This window comes from Punica granatum, chromosome 4, assembly GCF_007655135.1.
Source record: "Punica granatum isolate Tunisia-2019 chromosome 4, ASM765513v2, whole genome shotgun sequence".
Taxonomy (NCBI): Eukaryota; Viridiplantae; Streptophyta; class Magnoliopsida; order Myrtales; family Lythraceae; genus Punica; species Punica granatum.
The window spans coordinates 11,713,925-11,732,110 of NC_045130.1; the positions used below are offsets into that span (position 1 = coordinate 11,713,925).

General features: G+C 38.2%; 2 protein-coding genes and 1 pseudogene across 4 annotated transcripts; 2 read left to right on the top strand and 1 right to left on the bottom strand.

Annotated features, from left to right (window-relative positions):
• The first annotated feature begins 2,027 nt into the window (after positions 1-2,027).
• LOC116202643 (vestitone reductase-like) lies at positions 2,028-4,923 on the top strand. 3 transcript variants are annotated; one of them, XM_031534237.1, is made up of 5 exons: positions 2,028-2,382; positions 2,714-3,238; positions 3,419-3,611; positions 3,740-3,952; positions 4,262-4,923. In XM_031534237.1, exons 1-4 carry the CDS (start codon positions 2,271-2,273, stop codon positions 3,879-3,881), a joined length of 972 nt encoding a protein of 323 aa, XP_031390097.1. In that variant the 5' UTR covers positions 2,028-2,270; the 3' UTR covers positions 3,882-3,952; positions 4,262-4,923. The 3 variants fall into 3 exon arrangements, with proteins under 3 accessions (XP_031390097.1, XP_031390098.1, XP_031390099.1); XM_031534239.1 differs by having other exon boundaries at positions 2,192-2,382; positions 2,717-3,238; XM_031534238.1 differs by lacking the exon at positions 4,262-4,923 and having other exon boundaries at positions 3,740-3,980.
• Positions 4,268-5,387, bottom strand: LOC116204121 (annotated as a pseudogene).
• Positions 5,388-7,720: 2,333 nt separating this feature from the next.
• On the top strand, positions 7,721-16,997 carry LOC116203275 (protein transport Sec1a). The gene is given in 21 exon segments (XM_031534949.1): positions 7,721-8,005; positions 8,474-8,529; positions 9,078-9,159; positions 9,393-9,471; positions 10,220-10,270; positions 10,358-10,525; positions 10,527-10,572; positions 11,124-11,252; positions 11,894-12,073; positions 12,156-12,239; positions 12,329-12,427; positions 12,569-12,645; positions 13,817-13,913; positions 14,240-14,365; positions 14,463-14,558; positions 14,977-15,096; positions 15,186-15,266; positions 15,554-15,780; positions 16,261-16,342; positions 16,445-16,534; positions 16,775-16,997. Coding segments are annotated over 21 exon segments (2,106 nt in total). The 5' UTR covers positions 7,721-7,932; the 3' UTR covers positions 16,838-16,997.
• The last annotated feature ends 1,189 nt before the right edge of the window (positions 16,998-18,186 follow it).

The following is an 18,186-nucleotide window of genomic DNA, read 5'->3' on the forward strand; positions in this document are numbered from 1 at the left end:
AAAAAATTTAAATTATATTGTGTTTTTCAGTGTAACGCACGAGTTTCACGACTGGTTAATATTTTATTGATCGAACAAAACCTATATGCAGTATCATTCATCTAATCTATCCGAAATAATTCTAAGTCATGCAATATGGAGCTTGGGGTTTCCCATTTTGGTTTATATGACTCGTCCACTTTCATTTATAAACTTTTATATAATAATCATGTGTGTTGCATGTAAAAGTAAATGTAATTTGATATGCTATTTTAAATAATATTTAAGATTTATAGTTATAGCTATATAAATAAATTTTGAATAAAATGTGAAAAGATTAATCGTGAAGTATGTAGTGCAACTGGCAAATTGTGCTTAAGATAAATGGACTTTACCGGCAAAGCCAGAACAACGCTCGAGCTCGTTTAATTAGATTTCACACGCTTGAAGACCTTCATGACCAGGATCAAATTGACATTTGAATAAGAATAGTCTCCACCTATTGATAGAGAACATCTCACATCTCATCGAAAATGCTCTGCATAAATAAGATTCAAATTTGATTCGGCGTGCAGTTTAGCTTACGGGTTGATGAATAATCCGTGTTTTCATTTTATTTTGGGTTTTTCTTGTTGTTCTTCGGGTCTTTTTCCTTGGAAAAGACTTTTTATTTTTCATATTGTCATGATTCGCTCTTTTGATGTATCGTACATTCCCTGCAGAACACAAGCCATCCAACCCGACCTATGCTTGCGTTCTCCTGTAATATAAGTCTAATAGTCTTTGCGCAGTTTTTGACAATCTTAGCTCATTACAACACCTAGAATTAGAAATTGGAATACGAGCTCTTTGCATTTTCGTCGTGACAGTAAAAGGCAAACTCAAAAAGGAAACGACCATCAATAATCTTTTAAGGACGAACTCAACTTCTCGTATGACGAAACAACAATATAAAACTCGATGGAAGGGTTGATTTTAAAGGCGTACTTCCATACCCTGAACAATGAGTGCACATCTTTTGTTTTATGGTTAAGAGCTTGAGGCCTTACGCCTCAGCACGTGGTCCAACTGTACGATGGAGTGTGAGAGGACTTACCCTGGACGATGAATACACATCTTTTATCTCATGGTTTATATTGGAGATAATTATGGAGTGTGAGAGGACAAAATATTCCACACCGGTTGAAAAGAATAAAATGGGGAAGTTTATAAAAGACAAAGGCACAGTAACTCGTTGGCTTAAGTTTTTGAGTTGCATATAGGCTCAAATTCGAATTAGACCCATTTTTATTTAAAAATTTATCCAACTAGTATCAGAGCCCATGGTTACAATCCTAGGCGTGTAAGGCCCGCCTTAGTGCGGTGTAGTGGGCGTATGCGCTGGTCTATACGACCTGTTAGCTCGAGTGTAAGTGTAGAGTATGCCTCGAGCAGGTACCCCGTTGTGTCCGATGTTGGGACTTCGTAGCGAGGGCGGGTGTGTGTATACGAGTGGTCCTGTCGAATGGTTTAGGTCACATGGAACGTGTAAAGACGACACGATACCACGTGAAGGCGAGATGTTGGAGATAATTATGGAGTGTGAGAGGACAAAATGTCCCACACAGGATGAAAAGAACAAAATGGGAAAGTTTATAAAAGACAAAGGCCTAGTAACCCATTAGTTTAAGTTTTTGGGTTGCATATGGGTTAATTCCGAATTAGGCCTATTTTTATTTAAAAATTTATCCAACAGTTTAAGAGCTTGAACCCTCAGCATAACAATGAGTGCACATCTTTTGCCTTATGGTTTAAGAAACTTGAGGCCAAAGCATGTGGTCCAACAGCTGATTGTGAAGCCCAAACGAATGATTAACTTCTTATTAGGAAGGCATTACATCAATATCAAAGGCAGGTTATTGGTTAGGGGGTCCTGATAGGACTCGATGCACTCATGATAGCAGCTTTGAATAAGATTTATCAATTATAGATCGAAGGACCTAACAGGATAATGTTTGGTTGGTGTATATCGGATAGGTGTTATACAATATATGCTTCCCGTTCCCGCATAAAATGATGACAATAGAGTGAGGAAACAGAAAACTAATTTCTGTAATTGTGTGCCAAGTTTAAGTGAGAATTGTCCTCGTAAAGGCCCACCTTATCGGTCCGGCAGTTTCTATGACTTCTCAATGTTCCTCGTTTTCGTAACTTCTCTTTCAGCTTTCTGAGCTTATCTTTTGTGTGTGTGTGTCTGTGTGTGTGTGTGTGAGAGAGAGAGAGAGAGAGAGAGAGAGAGGATCAAAGGCGACATGGCTGGAACGGTGTGTGTGACGGGAGCGACGGGGTTTGTGGCTTCGTGGTTGATCATGAGGCTCCTTGAACGTGGCTACTCCGTCCGAGCCACTATCAGACCTTCCACGGGTAAGTTCGGATATGTCAGATTGAGATTTTCTTCGTAGTTTTATGGTAGGCATGAATCTGAAGGAATGGAATGTAAACACCCTTGATTTTTCGTTTATGCCCACCAAATGTGAACCAAGTGAAAATGCATGCCAAACGCCACTATGTCGATGCAAATTTCCGGAAGATGAGCCCATCGGAGATTGCCTGATTACATGGTCGGGATTGTTAAAGGAAGAACTTTATAAAAGATAGATTGATCCGATGAATGAAGTTAACCGGCATATATGTAGTATGTGTACGTAAATTTGCGTTTATAAATAATCATGTTTATCTGCTTTTAAATCTCAAGCAGATGGCAGAAAGAGAGACCTAAGCTTCCTGGAAAGCCTGCCCGGCGCACCAGAAAAACTCCAGATATTCACTGCCGATCTCAGCGACCCCGAGAGCTTCAGCGAAGCCATTGAAGGATGCACAGGTGTCTTCCATGTTGCGACCCCCTTGGACTTTAGGGAGCCCGAACAAGTCATGACACAACGTGCCTTAGATGGAACTCTTGGCATCTTAAAGGCGAGCCTGAAATCCAAAACTGTAAAGCGAGTAATATACACTTCGAGTGCATATGCTCTCTGCGTAAATACCACCGGGGCTGCTACGATGGACGAGAGTTATTGGAGTGATGTGGAATACATTAGGGCCGCAAAGCTGAATTACGGGTCATACATGATCTCAAAGACCTTGTCAGAGAAGGCGGCTTTGGAGTTTGGAGAATCGAATGGACTGGATGTCGTCACGATCGTTCCCCCTTTTGTCACTGGTCCATTTGTGTGTGATAAGCTCCCGGATTCTGTTCGTATTTCAATGGCTATGATATTTGGTATGTTCTGAGTCTCATATATATGCATGTTTATAGCACTATGAAATAATCATGAATTTACGATGGGATCTTACTAACGGAACGAAGAACTGAAATCGGAATATATGAAACGAATAAGAAAGCAGACATCTAAGATAATTATAAGGTCGAACTAAATAATATATTGTAGTGTGATTGCAGGTAACCAAGATGATTATCCCTACCTTGGTCACACATGCATAGTTCATGTGGATGACTTGGCCAGTGCACACATCTTCCTCTTCGAGCACCCATGCCCAAAGGGAAGGTACATTTGCTCCTCGGACGTCATCACAACCGAGAAGATGTCAAAGTTTCTCACAGAGAAGTACCCTAATCAATTTCCCGTGCCATGGTAAGTTTCTTTCCAAGAAGTAACCTGATCAGTCTTGCATATTCTGAAAAAACGTTTTGCTTTTTGGAATTAATCAAGAAAGCTCATAGAGAGATTGTTATGATTTACTCCATCCTGTGATTATGCAGTCAACTGAAGCAAATTAAAGGGTATGAAATCCCCATCCTCTCGGCAGATAAGCTTTTGGATTCTGGGTTCGAATTTAAGCACGGATTCGAGGAAACATTTCATGGAGCAATCCAATGCTGCAGACAGAAGGGATATCTATAATAAGAAGCTTATAGCTAAGGAAATGATGCTACGCAGTCTTAATGTTCCACCGTTACGTTGGAGAACATTTTGTAAGTGAAATAAAATAAATTTTCAGTATGCAAGCGAAACGTAATTATCGTATAACGGAAATTGGATTGGTCTGGCCTGGGCATCATGACCATCTGGAAGAATCATCAGATTTGTGAATAAGGTCTCTTTTGTAAGGATCTGCAGGGCATGTTCTTATTTTTATTTGTTACAATAATCTATTCTTAAGCAAATTATATCGCACCAATTACTCCGCAAATTTGTAAAGCACAAATTTTTTCTCTCTTTTGATGAACCGATAATAATTGATCCACATCTACTGATTCCTCGCTACTTGTTTCCCTCTACAGTCTACACAACCACGGGCTTATTTTCATTCACAAGTCTCTCAACTACATTAGCCATGGAAGACTGGTAAAGCATAGCCTCCCCTCAGCAGTCAAAGAACTGACCACTCTCTCCATCGACCTCAGCTCTTCATGGAACCCCGACTGCAAAACCAAAGAGGAGAAGTTCTCATCCGCCAACAGCCCAATGCATCTTATAACATCATGGAGCTTAGGAAAACCCAGTTGCAGCCAACCAACACTGACAGTGAAGCAGCTCTTGGGCATGGAATCTCTCGAGGAAATCTCTTGTACTTCCTCAACTACTTGCCCAAGTACCGAATCAAGCTCGTCGACCTTTCTCCATTTAATTAACCGATAACAAGCAGACATTAGGACCGCTTCATCGGCATTAGGAGATACAAGCAGATAATGCAGATAGAGCTCGGAATCATTGCCTGCTGCATTCCTAGCGAGCAAATTAAAGCTTCTCCTTGCTAAGTTTCGTGTCTTTCTCGTTCCTAATTAATAGATAGTATTCCCTGGTCTTTCTGCGCTTGCCTCGCACTGTCCATGGCAGCGAGTGCATCTCTAGGTGCCTCAGGAAGCACTTCAAATTGCAGCACAGTTCCATCGATATGAAATCCGAGGCATGTTTAATACAGAGAACAATCAAATTAGACCTCCTCTTGGAAATGTGATTCAAGATCGAATTCAGGTAAAATGAGCGTTCAACCATACCGAAAACAATAAGAAGAGACCAGCTCCCACAGCTTGAAAGCTAGACAGGGCTCAAGAACCAATCCCATCACGTCTTTGCTCATCATAAATCCCACATTCTCCGCCAACGCCCGGGTATATAACTGGATCAGTGCAACCAAATTAGCAACCTTAGTTGGCTCACACTTTTGATGATAAAACTTTAGATTTCTATGATCAAAAAATTGATTTTCTTATCGAAATTAAATTCTGCCGCTCACAATTCATGAAAAGGTCGGTCCTTGAAGCTTCCTTGCCAATGACTCTGCTTGAGACTACAGCAAAGGCTTCGGCCGATCAATGGGCAGATGATTTAGCTTCTGAATTCCCGCCGATCGTATTGAACCCAAACTACATTCTTCCCAGCCCCTGAAGTGGAATTCCTAACCATGTGTCACTCGCCAATCCTGTCACGGGATGGCGACTATCGAAGGCCGACTCTGAAATCATCAAAACTATTCAAAGGGTTCTCCAAGACCCTCAAGAGAAAGCTTAAGGACAACAGATTCAAGTGGACAGAATTCTCGGGATTCTGAATGCTTTCCTTTCCTTTCCTTCAGAAAGTTAGGTATTACGATCAAGTTCACCAGAATGACAAAAACATGAAGAATTCGTATCTCCTGGCAGGGCAGGGCAATTACAGAGAGAGAGAGAGAGAGAGAGAGAGAGAGAGAGAGAGAAGTGGCCATGAGGCGGCAGTGGCAGAGGTGGAGGCGGCTGCGGAGGCCGGTGGACGGAGTGAAACCTAACACGACCAAGGCAGTAGCCGTAGGAACAGAGGAAGAATTTGGCGCCTCATTTGTTTATTTTTAATTTTTTGTTTATTTTCAAGGGATTCATTTCTTTTTCAGTTCTTTACTTTCTACAAATTTCCATAATTACTTTTCATTATGTTGAAAAGTGATTTGAAGTTAAATGTAATATATACTTTTTGGGCAAATAAATAATATATACTTAATTATTACGGTAGTATCTTTCAGAATCTTTTGTCACCTCCATTGAGAAGAGAACTCAAATTTGAATTGAGACGTGAGTTGTTATCCAAGTAAATAGAAGACCAATTTATATTAAAGTTAACAATTTCAAAGAAAGAGCGACAAATCCAAATTGGATTAGAAGTGCCAGTTGTCATACTTATTTGTATGATTGTCTTTATCCATTCCACCTCCTTATAAGTTCTATGTATATGTGAAGTTATTTACTTGTAAAAGTTATGCTATATAATGTATTGTTAAAGAACGATAGAGAATTAATTTTCTAAGAAAGAGATATTTTCTCTAAGACATAGACACAGATATAGTTGATTTGTAGCTTTCTGGGACCAGACTTTTTTGAGGTTTTGTTAGAAAAGGAATGCTTTGTACTTGAGTTAAAATAGTTGATTTTCTCGGTTATAGATTTTGATTGGATTTTGAATTAACATACTTGATTTTTGTATTTCAAAAGATTTTGATCAGACAAAATTACTCATTAGACTTGGTGCTGATTTGATTTGGATACTTATATAATATTATGTATGATATGTTATAAATAGAAAGTACCACACATAAATAGTGTCGTCTCAAAAAGTTATTGAAGTTACTAAATGAGAGTTATTGGACTCCCAAGAAGTACGTTTACCAATAGACGTAAAGGTGAGTTCTTCAATTTTTTTGCCACTTATGTTCACCAAACAACCATCGCTAAATGAATTTTATGAAATTTTTGAGTTCTCCAATTTTATGCTTATATCATGTCAAAATTCTGATAAAAACTTGGTACCATATGTATGTGGTTAACATAACAACAGCACATGAGTCATCAATATGATCAAAGAGTTTCATCCTCCAATGCCATGCTTCTAATTTTTAACCATCCTATCGTTGGTATGTTTTTGGCTTTTAACTTTAAATTTTTAATATTTTTTTTACTTTTCTTAATTTTTTTTATTTATCTTTTAATTTGTATTTCAACATAGTTTCTTCCTACCTTGTTTTTCAAATTAAAAAAGTAACATTATATTTAATAATATAGTTTATTTATTATAAATTTACGATTTTCAATTATCAAAAAGAAATTTTAATTATATTGCATTTTTTTCCGTGCAATGCACGGGCTCCACGACTACTTATTATTATTGATCTAACAAAACTTAGATGCAGTATCATTAATCTAATCTATCCGAAATAGTTCTAGGTCATGCAATATGGAGCTCGGGGTTTCCCATTTTGGTTTATATGACTCCTCCACTTTCATATGTAAACTTTATATATTTAATTAAATAATCATATGCGTTGCATGTAAAAGTAAATGTAATTTGATATGCTATTTTAAATAATATTTAAATAAGTATGATTTATAGTTATAGCTATATAAATAAATTTTGAATAAAATGTGAAAAGATTAATCGTGCAGTATATAATGCAACTAGCAAATTGCGCTTAAGATAAATGGACTTTACCAGCAAAGCCAAACGCTCGAGCTCGTTTAATTATACTTCACATGCTTGAAGACTTTCATGACCAGGATTAAATTGACATTTGAATAAGAATAGTCTCAACCTGTTAATTGAGAACTTCTCACGATCTCATCGAAAATGCTTTGCATAAATAAGATTCAAATTTGATTCTGCGTGCAGTTTAGCTTAGGGGTTGATGAATAATCCGTGTTTTCATTTTATTTTGGGTTTTTTCTCGTTATTCTTCTGGTCTTTTTCCTTGGAAAAGTTTTTTTATTTTTTATTTTTCATTTTTTATTTTTTTGTCCGTCAAAAATACTATAAAGGGGCGAGCGAAATTCACGTCCTCTCCATAAACATAACGACCACCTCATTGCTCCCTCTCTCCCTCCCCATCTCCTCCTCCATTCTCCTCTCTCTCCCTCTCTCTTTCTCGCTGTTCGTTTGATCGGAGTTCATTGAATGCGCGTCCCTCAGAGGCCTGGACACGGCGGTGACAATGTCGTTCTCCGATTCGGAATGTTCTTCTCATGGCGCAGAGTACAAAAGCTTCGGTCAAATCACCCGCGACCGTGAGCTCCCTCTATCTTTCTCTTCTTCCCCTGCAATCAATCAATTTCAATTCCTACGTGCTGTTTCCAATGAGCAACGGCAAGTGCCATGTTATGGCTGTGTTTCAGACGAGCTGATCCTATGAGCCTCCTCAGCTTTTAAGTCTTAACGTTTCAAGCTCCTCCGATGGCTTTGATGAACAAATATAACGATAGTAGCTGGAACCAAGCGTCAGGCTCAGCTTGGTTGGCTTGGCTGAGTATTGAATGTTCATGCAGAGAACTAAGTGCAGCTCCCTAAGCTTATCAGTTTTAGGTAGAGAGGACGAGAATGGAGAGTTTGGTCCGGATGAGACTTTGAATCTTTTAATCTTGAAATACCTGCGCTGTCCTCGTTTCTGTTGACCTTGAAATTGAGAGGTCATTAGCATGATTTGATTTGGAAAAGGAGTTACGCGTGAATTTATGATCTTGGTTTTCGAATTATAGGTTTACTGAATGACATGCTCGGGGCAGCAAAATCAGGGGACTCAAAAACATGGAAGGTATGTGCCTGCGTAAATTTCCAATTATAGAACCACCATCTCGCCGTGTGTAAATGTCGAAAGGATCATAAGAGATGAATCTAGGTGCCGCTGGAAATAGATTCTTCTTCTATTTCTAATTCTCTTTAAAGGAGCATTTAATATAAGCAGCATTGATGATTGAACCAGAACTTCAGGATCATATGTAAGTGTAAATCATGTAATTCTGCAGCTCCATTTCAGATTACAAATAGAATGCATGTGATCCCTACTTCATACTGGTACAAGTTCAGTATGCTGGGCATGGTACATTAAGATTTATAGTTGAACTTTCATTTTGAGAATGTCCTATGATTGACAAAGCATTGTAAGCTTGTTGATTTGGAGTTGTAAAACGAATTTGATGGTGGGGAGTTCTTAAAATTAAATAGGGAAGGTGATAATAACATCATGCCATACCGTCATCACTTATCAGCACGTTGAGCTGGAATTTGGTGCAATTTGAAGTAGTGTCACTTATCTAGAACGACATAAAAATAGGAGGGTCATATGTAACTTGCTTCTTACAGGTGCTCATTATGGACAAGGTTACGGTAAAGGTGATGTCGTCCTCATGTAAGATGGCAGATATCACAGACCAAGGCGTTTCCTGTGAGTGTGAAATTGTTTATGTGCCTTTTGTTTTTGCAACTTCTAAGAAGAACTCTTATATCATTTGTGCGGTTGATGCTCAGGTAAACATTTTAAAGTTGCTTATAATTCAACATTATTTATAACTATGATCGATCATTCCGTTTTTGGTTCTAAATCCTATTGACTACAAACTGGTTGTCATATCAAGCCATAATTAGACTAAGAATTTAGATATTCTTGTGTTCTTGCAGTGGTCGAAGATCTTTTCCGCCGAAGGCAGCCCCTTCCGTCTATGGATGCAATCTATTTTGTTCAACCATCAAAAGAGAAGTACTTTTCGTTTCCATATGCAGCTAATAAATTCTGCTATTCTGCCACAAATTTGTTCCCAGCATCTGTGACTCACTCTTATCACTATGTTCTCATCATCTAGACATCATACTAAAATCTTCAGTGTTAAGGATTTAGTCCGTCATTTTCGGTCCAAGGAATGTACATGTCCTCTTCTCTTGCAGTCTTGAAGATTTTAATGCTTCGTTTGATTTCAAAGTAGGATTTTAAAATCAGATTTTAATTTTGAAAAAGAGTGATATAAATGGGGCCCACCCTTTGACTTTGTATGAGTTATTTTGTTTTGTTGTAGAAAAAGAGTGGTCTAAATGGAGCTCATTCTTTGACTTTGTATAAATTATTTTATTTTGTTGTGGATAGAATTAAGTTAAAATAGGATTTTAAAATCCTATTTTGAAACCAAACCAGCCATAATGTACAGTTCATGAATAAATCATTTGACTTTTTGATATCCATTTTGTCTCGTATCAGACGCATGACACAGTTTTTTTTATCATGACATTTCTTGGTAGAGTCAACATGAAAATTGCAAATACATGTTTTACTTATAGGTGATTGATAGGGAGAGACTCCATATAGTATAAAGCATCTACCGATTTTGAGCTCATAATATGTAGAAAGTACATCTTCTTCTGCTTTCTCTTTTTGTTTTTGTCTTTCTTCAACTTCAACTTCATGGATCTGAGCTAAGAATCTATATTAATCCTTTCTTTTGCTAGCATTGCAGTGTTATCATGTTCTTGTCTGACATGTCCGGGAGGGTGCCTCTGTACAAGAAGTAAGCAAAAATTTGTTACCTTTTTTATCCTGAATTCTTCCTTGCTTTGTTCTGATTATATATCCCTTCTTCTTTCTTCTTTTGTAGAGCATTTGTATTTTTTTGTTCTTCCGTTCCGAAGGAATTGATTAATCACATCAAGTGCGACACCAGTGTGCTGCCCCGAATAGGTGCATTGAGAGAGGTAAGATTTATTTTCTGCCTTCATTGTGATGTAATTATCTACTTAAGCTCTCAAATTGATTTTGTGTTTCTAATTCAATTTGCAGATGAATTTGGAGTATTTTCCTATTGATAGTCAGGTATCTGATCCTCCCAACTGTCTAGAAAATCTAACTGCATTCTTGGGAGTAGAACATCGAAGGGCTATTTTGGTTAAATATGGGCTAATTTATGTAAGCAGCCCTATTGGTTGAAGACTAGTAGAGATGCTACACTTCTTTAGATTGCAGGAAGAAGCCACTTCTTAGGACATTGTCATCCATCTTTGCAAATTTGATAGTTTCTTGCTTATAATGGTTAAAACAATCCGGACACAGCAAGAATACTCTCTCACTCACGCATTCTCTTTCTAACTCAATCTCCCTCAGTTTCTATCTGTCTCTGTGTCTATCTATCTCTCATACCATCTCACGGATGGTGAGATTGTTAAATTTTTCCTAGTATTATTTTGCAAACTCTTCATCTCTGCCTCCATGCTTGAATTTTTCTGCTGTAGAGTGGTGGATCCACATGGACTGGTTTCTCTTACTTGCCCATATATTTAGTTTTTCCTTTCCGAGTGTTGTTTGCATCTGAGAGGCTGCTTTGTTCCAGCATCATGACAACCTTTTATTTATGCTATGTAATGCAGGGTTTTGTCACTGATCAGGAAAGAGCATTAGAGGAGCTCTTCGGTGAAAATGTTGCAAACTCACGGAAATTTGATGCTTGTTTGAACACCATGGCGACTCGAATTGCTACAGTTTTTGCTTCACTCAACGTATGTGTTTCAAAATTCAAATATAATTTCATGGTGCTCTTGCAAGCGAGTCCTAGAATTCCGCTAGATATAGGCCTTTTTTACCATGTTGCTGGAAAAAATGGCCGAGGAGATTTAGGTTTTTCTCTTGTTAATAGAATGTTTTCTGCTTATAGCAATTCATGTTGTTTCGGAGAGTCTCACTTTATGCAACGCTCATTGCCTTCATAATAGTCTTCTCTCGTCAACATTACTTATCGTACTAGACTCCATATTAGATTCAACAGAATGCATTGGGATATCCTTTCCATCATTGATAATGATAAGTTCTTGAAAAGTGGACCCGATATAGATTTTCACATCTGCATTCAAGTAATTTTTACTATTAGTTTAATTACCAGATAAACAATATACCTTTTCATTGTGTATGTGTAGATGCTTAGTAAGATTTCATCAATCTTCAATAAATACAACTGTTTTTCTCTCATACTTCTCAACAAGTTAGGGAGATATAGAGAAATGTAGAGTTGATTCAGTTTCATATTTGTCATACTGGTCTGACATAGAACAGTGAAAAGTAAGAGCTATACGAACTTAAATCTGCATTATGGGATTTTCATTGGGTTGATTTGCCAACAAAGTTCTTTTACACATCCTTTCAGGAGCTTCCAAATGTGTGGTATCGTTCTTCGAAGGGAGAAGATTCATCTAATTTCCGTGCATTTGTTCCTTCAAAACTTGCTGCTGCAATTTCTGACATTCTTGTGAAATACAAGTCCATACCCAACTTTCCACAGAAGGAGACGTGCGACCTGCTAATTGTGGATAGATCCATCGATCTTGTCAGTTTCTGTTCCACTGCTTTGTAATGATCTGCATATACTTCGCTCCTTTTTAACGAATTGCATGAACTGGCCAATTCAGATCGCTCCAGTTATACATGAGTGGACCTACGATGCGATGTGCCATGACTTGCTGAACATGGATGGCAATAAATATGTGTATGAGGTACAGCTTCTCTGCCCCAGAAAAATTTTATTGATATTTTCTTCTTTCTTTTGAAGTAACCAGTTCAGAGTGACTTATATTGTGCCTAGGCTCCTAGCAAAACTGGTGGCGATCCAGAGAAGAAGGAAGTGCTTCTGGAGAGCCATGATCCAGTTTGGTTAGAACTTCGCCATGCTCATATAGCCGACGTATGCTTCACATACAATCAGTTAGATTGAGTTTTTCTGTTTCTTCAGCTAGATTGAGTTTTTCTGTTTCTTCTTTTTGTTACTCTAACCATTTGGTTTATCCCCCTACGAAGTGCTTAATCACATACTCTGTCATATCAGGCAAGTGAAAGATTGCATGACAAAATGACCAACTTTGTGAATAAGAACAAAGCTGCGCAGGTTCAGAGGTCTTCAAGGTACATACTATATTCCTCTCCTTTTCCGGCCTCTAGAATTAGAGACGCAACTAACTAATAATTCGGCTGGCTTTGCTGGTCTCGTTAAGCATCAAATTTTAATTTCCCTGTTCTTGTACACCGATCTGACACTATAGAGAATTGGTGTCAATGTCATTAAGCAAAACCTCTAGTCTAGATTTTTTCTTATCTCGACATAATTATGTTTCTTAATAGCCATTTAAGAATTTAAGGGGATCATTGAAATGTCTCTTGATGGAGAGGTATTTGTAGCCTCAAGAGGTCAAACTCAGTTACTCATGCATGTTGAGGCTGCTATAAATTCCATTTGAACATATAATTACCCTCGTCTTCTGAGATTGTCGTGCTGTATTTTTAAGCTCTGAGCACTACTAGTTTCATTTATCTCATGTGCTCAACTGCCTCTCGACTTCACAAAGATGCGTTGAATCATGAATGTGGATTTTAGGACTAGCTTTACCCTCTTTTTTTTTTTAAAAAAAATTCTTTGCTGTTTCTTGGCTTGAGTTTAGGTGCCCAGACTGCATAAGTTGAACTTTATTTCTTGATTGTGACTTAGTGCATGGCGTTCATTGACATGGATAAGGGAGACATTATAGGATCTGGTAAAACTTTATATATCAAAACAGAGTAGCTAGTCAAAGTGGAACATAATTGCTGCTGGTCCGTCTTGAACCATTGTTTAGAATTCATGTGACTCGATTCTTTTTTTCTTTTTCTTTTTTTTTGTGTCAATATTATGAAGAGTATATCATTATCTGCTATGAAGGGAAAGAAAAAACTGTGCTTTTTACGACACAGAGAAACTCGGCTTCAAAATTTTGTTAGATGGATAATTTAAAGTTTTTATTTTTTTGGACAAATGGTCCTTGGTTTTGGGTTGTTTATGTTCTTTTAGATCAAATCGACACTTATGTCATCTCATGACTTTTGTGTTTCATTTTTGCAAATCTTTTGTATATCCTTCTGTACACAGCGTGCTTCTCACCTTCTTGGTGACATTATTAATGCAGTTGAACCTTTGAGAGGATCCCAGGAAAAGGAAAAAAAAAAAAGATAATGAGAGATAATACATAAGCATGCAGGAGTTGTAGGGATTTCCGGCTTGTATGGAGCGTGCCATTCTTATGCCATAGTTATTCTCTTGCAGAGATGGAAGTGAATTATCTACGCGTGATTTGCAGAAAATTGTTCAGTCTCTTGGTCAGTACGGGGACCAAGTTGACAAGCTTTCTAGCCATGTGGAGGTTTGTTTTCCTTTTTTGCCTTTAGTAGTTGAATGTGAAAGCTTATCTGATCTTCTGAAAGAAAACTGATCGTCTTAATATCCAATTGTTTTATTTATTGTTGATGATAAAGTACGACATTAGTTTACGTGTAGGAAGTCATAATTTTACGCTAAAAATATATGATACCCATATAAAGATATAAAAAAAAAAATGGCCCATGAGCTTCCTCACGTAAGTTTTCTCCAGAATGTAGAAAGTGTATTATGTAGCTTCCTCGCGTAATTGTTCCATGAGCTTGAAGAACAACTCTGTCATGCTGATTATTTCCGACTTTTATCGAACAGATAGCTGGAAAAATTAACACACTTATCAGGGAAACAGGCCTTCGGGATCTAGGGCAGCTAGAACAGGATCTTGTTTTTGGGGATGCAGGAGCTAAAGATGTCATCAGCTTTCTGAGGACAAAGACGGTAATGCTTTAATTACTCGAAGTGAGATGATCCTATTTTCTTTTTATGGCAACTGACTAGTTGCTAGTTGTTCTTAAAAGCTCCTCTGTACTCGCAGGATGCATCTCCTGAGAATAAGTTACGTCTTTTGATGATTTATGCATCGGTCTATCCCGAGAAGTTTGAAGGGGACAAAGCTTCGAAGCTAATGCAGGTAACTAAAATATCACTCTACCTTTATTGGATGTTCCATGCCATATTGGTGGAGGATGTTATTGCTGTGATAATATAATTTTGGGTGGCCTACCTCTAATTGATAGTGGCAAATGGATAGAGTGCTACGGCTAATTTGTGCTGAAGACTAACTCAGAAGAGGGACTGAGAAGTCAGAATGAGATGCAGATGTACAATAAGGAAATAAATATGAAGATGATCTTTTTAGTGTATTTGACAGTTAAGGTGCGGAACGTTTCTTAGTTATATGTGAAAATGTAGAAGCAGGACAGAGAGTAACATTAAATGCTAATCGTGCGCGATGGTTAATTTGCACTAGCATTTGCAGATAATGATATGCAGCAGTGATGAAATGCTCCTTCTAGTGATTATCACAAGTCTTTACTTTATCGTTGCAGTTGGCGAGACTATCACCTGACGATATGAAGGTTGTTCATAACATGCAATTGCTTGCTGGATCATCCCAAAATAAGAAGAATCAGTCGGGTAGTTTCTCCCTCAAGTTTGATGGTCAGAAGGTAAAATTATATCTGCTTCTGAGAAATTGTTTAGAGAAACAAATGCAGAGTCCAGTTTTCACAACTTTATTTTCATCGAACAAGGTCAGACCAAAGGAGCAGCAAGGAAAGATCGAACTGAGGAGGAGGAGGAAGCATGGGCACTATCACGGTTTTACCCCATGATAGAGGCAAGATTTTTCTATTAAGAAGTACTCAAATTTCCTTCTTTGACTCCTCCAGATTAAGTTTCATATCTGCTTGGTCACATTGACAACAGGAGCATAGGTTTACAGTATCTAATGTTACAGTTTTCCCACATAAAACATGCACCATATTCTTGAGCATGAAGAAGAAACCAGAGACACTATAATTCGATAAATGGAATTTTTTTTTTCTTCTCATTTTTCAAAGTTTCATTTGCTAGTATATAATCCCACGGTCAAGCTCCTGTTTCTAATTGTAAGCATATCTTCAGGAACTGATAGAAAATCTAAACAAAGGCGAGTTGCCAAAGGGTGAGTATTCTTGTATGTCTGATCAGACTTCGAGTTTTGGTCGGGGTGGAGAGAGTGAGAGCAAATCAGTACGGTCAAGCCAAGCTCCACTTCCAGTACCAGAGAGGAAGGTTCCAGCTCAGTCAAGGAGATCAAGGAGGACTGCTACGTGGGCCCGATCTCACCATTCCGATGATGGAAGTTCTAGGTACTCCACAAGATCACATTTGAATGTATGCATGCTGGGTTTTCTGCTCCTTGCAAAATTGACATTGATTGGAATTAGATGTTGGAATGCTGAGGATTTTGTGAATGTCAATTTCTATTTCGACTTGTCCCATGGTGTCCCAAGGCGTTCATGTGAAGAGTTTCCAAAGGCATATATGATTGTGGTCACATGTTCCCTATTTTTTTTTCCCCCCATTTTTCATGTTTCTCTTCTCAAGATCAAAACTAGATAGAGATAAATGAGGAAAAAAGAAATTGTTACATCTTGCTTCACAAGACGTCTTTTGATCCAACGTGCCACAAAAGTGCAATCCAACATGTTCCTTTCCTTATATCCTCTTTTTTCGGAACTTTTTCCGGGAAAGCGGAGCATGCTTTTAATCGCAAGAAACAAGGCAGTGACTTTGCCCGAATTCTTATGTATCTAGTGTTTAAAATTTTTTTTTTGCTGGCTCTGCAGTGAATCGGTCTTGAAAAACGACTTTAGGAAGATGGGGCAGCGTATTTTTGTATTCATCATAGGTGGAGCAACTCGATCTGAGGTTAGTATTTCCTAACCTTCTCCTCGTTTATGCGTTTTTGACTGCATGATTATCATTATCTTGCGACGTCTAACGGTTGAAATTTGAATTTCCTGCTTTCAGCTCAGAGTTTGTCATAAGCTGACAGCGAAGTTAAGGCGAGAAGTCGTCCTCGGTTCGACAAGCTGTGATGATCCTCCACAGTATATTACGGTAATGCTTCCTCTCAGCCTCTCTTGTTAGATTGATGTTTTTGCTGACCACTATATTAGAGCGTTCATATATCTAGCCAAAACTCATGCGTCCGTCATCTAGAGAAGCTTAACTCGACGTTTGCAGCAAGATCAACAAAAGATCAAAATCAAATAAGCTGGATTGTCGAACTCCTTGCATATTTTTTTCTTTCCGAGTCTTCCGGCCTTATTAAGCCTGTCATTGCTTTGATCACTACAGAAACTGAAGCTATTTGGAGAAGTTGATCTGTCAATGGATATGCAACATGGGCTCAGATTTTAAACTTCTTATCCACAAGAAGCGGTTTAGTGCTTCAGTTATAGATCGGCTACAGGTCAGTGATCTCGATGAATTCGAGATTTGATGTGGTCATTATTTATTATGCTTCAACCTCTCTACCGAACTTAAAAATGCCAATAGTCAAATGATTCAATTACATATATACTGTGAGAGGCCTGTCTTACTGAATGATTCTCTGCAACCCTGTCAAATATACTCAGATAATGGTGCGCAGCATCGATTCCATGAAACGATCCTCATCACTTGAGATGCATATGGTACGAAAGATTTTTTATCGCTTTAACATGGAATTACATCATGGTGAAAGAGAAGATACGGTAAAGGAGGCAGCCCATTGGAGTTATGATATATCATATTATGCTATTGAAATGCACATGTGAGATCAAGTCGTTCAATATAAACTCCAGATATGGGAATTTTGGCTTTTCGAGTTTCAACACTTAATCGTGATAGCTCCTATTTGTGCCATCATGCTCCCTGTTCAGTGACCAACTATATCAATGTCCATTCGATTAAAGTGATTCAACGGTGCATGCGTCCTGCTAACGAATGCCTCATTCGTCTCGTCTGGTGCTTGGTCGGAAATAGTTTCATACTCAGACAGGATTTCAAATGGGGAACCCCGTATCACAGAAAATCTAACAGCATATACAGTACACAACGAACGATTCCTTAAAGGGATAGAGTAATTTTGGACGCTTATGATTACATTGGGCTGAGCGCGACCTTGCGGTGTGGGCCACCAACCAGGCCCAGTGGGCTTCTTCTGTCTCCTGATTTGGGCCTCAGCGAGGAGAATTGCGAGCCCGTGCGGTGAAGATTTTCTTCACGCGTGCCAGATTTCACCAAAGATTTTCAAACCGTGAAAGAGTTTCTGTTTCGCTCGTGTACTTCCTTTTTTTTTTTTTCAGTACAAAGGACTCTTGTGGGTTGCGATAGGAAAATTTGACATATTATGGGAACCGAATCCAGAATCTCTCGGACCTGTACTTCATTTTCCTTTTTCGGATCATAAGAGAATCATACCCATAAGTATCACTGGTGATGATTGAATTCAGAACCTTTTGATTTCGATGTTTCAAACCAGGACCTCGCACGTGTGCTTAAAAATTAAGGGGATGAAATGATCTCACCATTAATATCATCATTATCATTAATGTTGAAACTTAGTTGCTTCTATCTATCTAGTCTGGAAATAAATGAAGAAAGAAAATATTAGGCGTGAGTAAAAAAACCTTGTTCGGTGACATTTGGACACAAACGTGGCCATCTGTATGCTCCATCCGCTACCCTTAGCTATAACAATTGCCACACAATCCCTAGCCATGCAT